The 5397-nt window shown below is 24.7% G+C and overlaps 1 protein-coding gene across 1 annotated transcript; it reads left to right on the top strand.

Moving 5' to 3' along the window:
- Positions 1 to 617: 617 nt before the first annotated feature.
- LOC111686460 (phosphorylase b kinase gamma catalytic chain, skeletal muscle/heart isoform) lies at positions 618 to 4868 on the top strand. The gene is made up of 7 exons (XM_046946454.1): positions 618 to 801; positions 868 to 1152; positions 1218 to 1308; positions 1398 to 1534; positions 2328 to 2425; positions 3061 to 3144; positions 4407 to 4868. The coding sequence occupies exons 1-7, from the start codon at positions 738 to 740 to the stop codon at positions 4851 to 4853; spliced, it is 1206 nt and encodes a 401-aa protein (XP_046802410.1). The 5' UTR covers positions 618 to 737; the 3' UTR covers positions 4854 to 4868.
- The last annotated feature ends 529 nt before the right edge of the window (positions 4869 to 5397 follow it).

Genomic DNA, 5397 nt, shown 5'->3' with positions numbered 1-5397 from the left:
TTCAAACAGTGATGCCTATAGTTGTAAATAACAATTTACATAAAAGTTTTGTAACCGTCTTCCAGATATTTTAAAGAGAATATTAGTCACAAATATAAAGGAAATTATAAAAAAAAAATAAATAAAAAGTGTGATATATTTAAAGTATACAACACTTTTAGCACTTTACTACTAATCCCGCTAATTAAACGCGTTTTAGTATATAATTTATAAACAAATTTTAAAGTCCATAAATCTATATAGAACTTTCGTAGTTAAAAATTACCATTTAAAATCGATAAAGAAAATTTTTATGGAAAATATTTGGATTTGTAATTATTACAAGTTATTTTTAAGTTTTGTAAATATTGAAATTGTGTAAAATGTGCCGACAAACTTTCTTTACGTTTATTGTTAGTAATTTAGATAATTATAAAGAAATACGTAGTATTATACTTTAAAATGAAGGGGGAAAATGCGAGGCTGTTCTCGTGTTTAAATACTAGTTATTTATAAGAGAAAAGATAAAATACTACTGCTGTAGAGGCTGTGTTATTTGTCTTCTCTACTAATTAACCTTGACAATGTTAAATGTATAAAAAATATATATTTTAAAATTTATATTATTTTCTTTTTTTTGCAGAGGCATTAGTTCGACCGTACGTAGATGTATTGAAAAGGAAACTGGCAAAGAGTTTGCCGCCAAAATTATTGATTTGGGTGCGGGCACCGAAACCGGCGATACCAATCCCTATCATATGCTAGAAGCAACAAGACAAGAAATCTCAATACTACGACAAGTTATGGGACATCCATATATAAGTAAGTTATAAAAGCTAAATTTTGTTTCTAGAAAATAATTAAAAACCAATTTGTAACATATTTCAGTTGACCTACAAGATGTTTTTGAATCTGATGCTTTTGTTTTTTTGGTCTTTGAATTATGTCCAAAGGGTGAACTATTCGATTATTTAACTTCGGTAGTAACATTGTCGGAGAAAAAGACACGCACTATAATGAGACAAATATTTGAGGGTGTTGAGTATATACACTCGAAAAATATTGTACATAGAGACTTAAAACCTGAAAATATTTTATTAGATGAAAATCATAATGTTAAAATTACGGATTTTGGTTTTGCGAGGCAGCTAAAAGAAGGCGAAAAATTAACGGGTAATTATTTCGAAAAAATATATAGGGGGAGCTGTAAAATAACTATAAAAATCTAAATTTTCTAGATCTTTGTGGCACTCCCGGCTATTTAGCTCCTGAAACCTTAAAATGTAATATGTTTGAGGGTAGTCCTGGTTATGGCCAGGAGGTGGATATGTAAGTTAACAGAAAACTTAAACCTTTTTTGAATTTAAATTTAATAGAAAATTACTTTGTTTTTTCGATTTTTTTTTTGTTTACTTTAGCTGGGCCTGTGGTGTTATTATGTTTACTTTACTAGTAGGTTGTCCTCCATTTTGGCACCGCAAACAAATGGTTATGTTGCGTAATATTATGGAGGGCAAATATAGTTTTACATCACCAGAATGGGCTGATATATCGGGTAAGTTTTATTGACAAATAAAATCTAACATATTAGCTTAAAACGAATCTACAAATCAAGAGTATAGTCTGGAATATAAAGTGGTCTATAATCTGAATTATAGTATTATCTATTATCTGGTTTACAATATGTTTTTATAATTTGGCTAAGTGTGGAGTGTAGTCTGAACTTTATTCTGGTCTATAGGCTAGACTTCAATCTCTAACAAATTAGCTTAAAACGAATCTACAAATCTAGAGTATAGTCTAGAATATAGAGTGGTCTATAATGTGGACTATAGTATGATCTATAATCTGGTTTACAAAATGTTCTATAATTTGGCTAAGTGTGGAGTGCAGTCTGGACTTTATTCTGGTCTATAGGCTAGAATTCACTCTAATCTAAAGTATAGTCTATATAATCTGAATTGTAGTGTATTTTGTAGTTTGGTCTATAGCCTAGAATATAGTTTGGAATATTGTCTCTAATATAGTATGATCTATAATCTGACTTATAGTGTAATTTAAATATTTTTCTTTATACTTTACGTTTTAAGAATATTTTGCGATTTTTTTTTTTTCTTTTTATATCATTTTACCACACAAAATGTTTGTGATTTATTTGTAGAAGAAAATAAAGCAAATATGCTTTGTTTATGATATCACTCTTAGTTGGACACTAGTGTTATTATTTTGACTATAGTCTGAACTATTTTGTAACTTAAAACACTAATTTTTGAATAACTTTCTTTTTAAATTTCACACCTTTGCATTATTATAATAATTTTATATTTTTCTTTTTTTTTCATCTTTAGAGGATCCCAAAGACCTTATACGTAAATGTCTAGTCGTTGATCCTTCTCAGAGAATAACTGTACAGGAAGTATTACATCATCCATTCTTCAATCAAATGGTAAGTTTAAGTATTTACTTAATTATTTTTTTTTAAATGATCACTAGGTAATGGTTATAGTCATAACAAAATATCATTATTTACATAGTTAACAATCATTTTTTTATAGAGTTTATATAATATTTTCTTTTAATTCCATTACAAATTCTTAAAAAAATCAAACACAATCTTACTTTTCTGTCTTTTTGAGTAAATCACTTTGAAACATATATATTTTTTTAACACATTTGTATTTTAAATAATTAAAAATTTTCGAAATTATTATTTTTAAATTAATTATTATTTCATTTTTAACTGCATTTAAATTATATTCATTTATTTTTTTTGAGACAATCATATAAAGTTAGTTTTAGTAATGCTTTTTTTTCTTTAAGTTTAAGGTTTTTTTATTTATAGTTATTATTTATTATTTTTTTATTTATTTAAATTTTATTTGTTTTTATAATATTTTATTCTTTTTCTTTCCTTTAACAAACAAAAAACAAATTGGTTTTAAAAAATTCCTTTGTTTTCTTCTTTTAATTTCAAAATTTATTTTTCTAAATTTTAACTCGTTTAAAAAAAATATTTTGTTAAAATAAAATTTTGAAAATATTAACAAAAAATTACAAAAAAAATGAAAAAAAAAACTAAAGTTGTTCGAGCAAAATATTGACGGTCTAAAACGCAGTCTTTCCACCAAGTCTAGGAGAATGAGTCGCATCACTGAAATAGCACTGGTAACGATTTATTCTTGGATTAAACATTATGTTTTCTATTGTCTCAATAACATAACCAAACGAGTGATTGTGAATTATATTTAATTTATATTTATAGATAAATTTATAAAAAAAACAACTAAATTTTATTTTATTTCTTTTTTATTTATATAGAAAAAATTGTGTGTGGAGAATAATTTATGAACAATTGTTTATAATTTCTTTTGAAAAAAATAAAGTTTTTCAAATTTAATCTAAATTTTAGCGATTTTTTGTATTTGTTTTGTTGCAAACATTGTTTGAATTAACAAAACAAAATGGCAACCGTTATTTTTTGTTTAAAGCAGAAAAATGTCAGCAAATAAAGTTGCCAGACTTTTATTTAAAGAAAAATAACTACAAAATTATAAAAATTCTTTAAAATTAGGAAAATTTGTTTTATTTTAACTACTCTGGTTTAAATTTTTATTTACTTTAATAATTTACTTTATTTATGGATTTTTATCTACACACACACAATTTTATTCTATAAAAATAATTAAATTTTTGTTTGTGCTATCGTTTTGTTTTCTATAAAAATTTGTTATTATTTTATATTAATTTATTTAAGACTGTTTTTTCTTTAATTTCGTTTCTTTAAAATTCTTTATACTTTACGTCTTTAGCATGTTTGTGCATGTCTATTACTATTTATTTCTTTTATTATTATTTATATAAAAAAACAACAACAAAGTTTTGTGTTTTACAAAGGTGCATATAAAGCAAAATTTCCTTTTTTTTAATTAAAACACCTAACAAAAAAACTTTTAAATAAACAAAATTAGGTATTTTAAGTTTATAGAAAATTTTTAAGTTTAATTGTGTTTAAAATTTAGTTGGGCGTTTAGGTTTCATTTTCACCTATAGGTTTTCATGTAAATACTCATTATTTTAATTGGCTATAACACAAAAAAAAATTGTTCTAAACTTAAAATTTAATTGGAAAAAAATATTCATTTTATCATTTTTTTTTTTTTACTTTTCAAATTTCTTTTTTTTTCACACTACAAACCCCTGACAAAAAAATATATAAACATCAAATATTCTATAAATGTGCTATATAGATACTATTGCCTGAACCCTCGTTTGATGGACAAAAAACTACTTATCATTTGCGTGAACAAAGCATACACACTTTGAGACAATATTCCAAATTTTATCAAACAAACAATAATAATAATAATAACAATAATTATAATAATAATTCCACTAACAACAATCATATAATAAACTCACAACAACAGCAACAATACTGTGGACAAACGGCACCTAATTCCTCAATATTCCTAACACCGGCTGGTCCGGCTCAAAGTAATAATCATCAACAACAACAACAACAACAACCAAATAACTCCTTAATGTCTTCTAATCAAAGCATGTTTTGTGCTACACAAGTACCTTCAAACTCTACATCTATACAAAATGGCAATTTTATGGATTATAATAATGTCTCAGCAGCAGGCGTTAGTACACCGGGTTATTATAATATGGCTACTACTCCTCAACAAAATCAACAACATCATCATAATCATCATCAATTATCCTCCACGTCTCAATTGTCTAATAATTGTTCTGTTGCAATAACATCATCTGAATTTAAATATCCCCAGGCAGGTTTTTTTTCTTTTCTTTTTTTTACTTTCTATTATTATTTAAAAAAATATCATTTTCTGGCCGGTTTTTTTTTCTAAAACAATTTAGCCTTAGAGCATTTATGTCTATATAACTATATTTAGTTTGTTAAAAAAAAACCTTTTGGCTGCACTTTATTAATTGTAAATTTTGTATTTAATGTAAAATATAATAATTTTACAATTTTTCTTTAATTTTGGTATGTTTTAATACTCTTATATGCACCTTTTTATCAAATAGCTTTAAATGGTTGTGTAAAATTGTGTGTATATTATGTAAATATGTGTTTATATTTTAAAAATTTTTCTTAAATGTAAATATCAAATAAAAAGGTGTTGGTTTTTATATAAAAATTAATAACAACAGTCTGCAGAAATATTAGAAATTAACAAAATCAAATAATGGCTTAGTTTGAAAAAACATGATAGGATATTTGGAGAATAATTTGATAGGTTTTCTACACAAAATATGTCTGGCATCACTGTCAGTAATACTGTTAAAAAGTGCAACTAAGATATATATAAATAGATAGTTAAGTAGATAGATAGATAGATAGATAGATAGATAGATAGATAGATAGATAGATAGATAGATAGATAGATA

The sequence above is a fragment of the Lucilia cuprina genome, chromosome 3 (assembly GCF_022045245.1).
Source record: "Lucilia cuprina isolate Lc7/37 chromosome 3, ASM2204524v1, whole genome shotgun sequence".
NCBI lineage: Eukaryota > Metazoa > Arthropoda > Insecta > Diptera > Calliphoridae > Lucilia > Lucilia cuprina.
This window is presented reverse-complemented; position numbering and strand designations above follow the sequence as displayed.

Bases quoted from the DNA above. Each gene is read 5' to 3' on its own strand.
- LOC111686460 (XM_046946454.1), top strand. From the start codon at position 738: ATGCTAGAAGCAACAAGACAAGAAATCTCAATACTACGACAAGTTATG. The intron at 1,153-1,217 runs GTAATTATTTCG...TAAATTTTCTAG, and splicing joins AGAAGGCGAAAAATTAACGG to ATCTTTGTGGCACTCCCGGC. The intron at 2,426-3,060 runs GTAAGTTTAAGT...AAAAAACTAAAG, and splicing joins ATCCATTCTTCAATCAAATG to TTGTTCGAGCAAAATATTGA.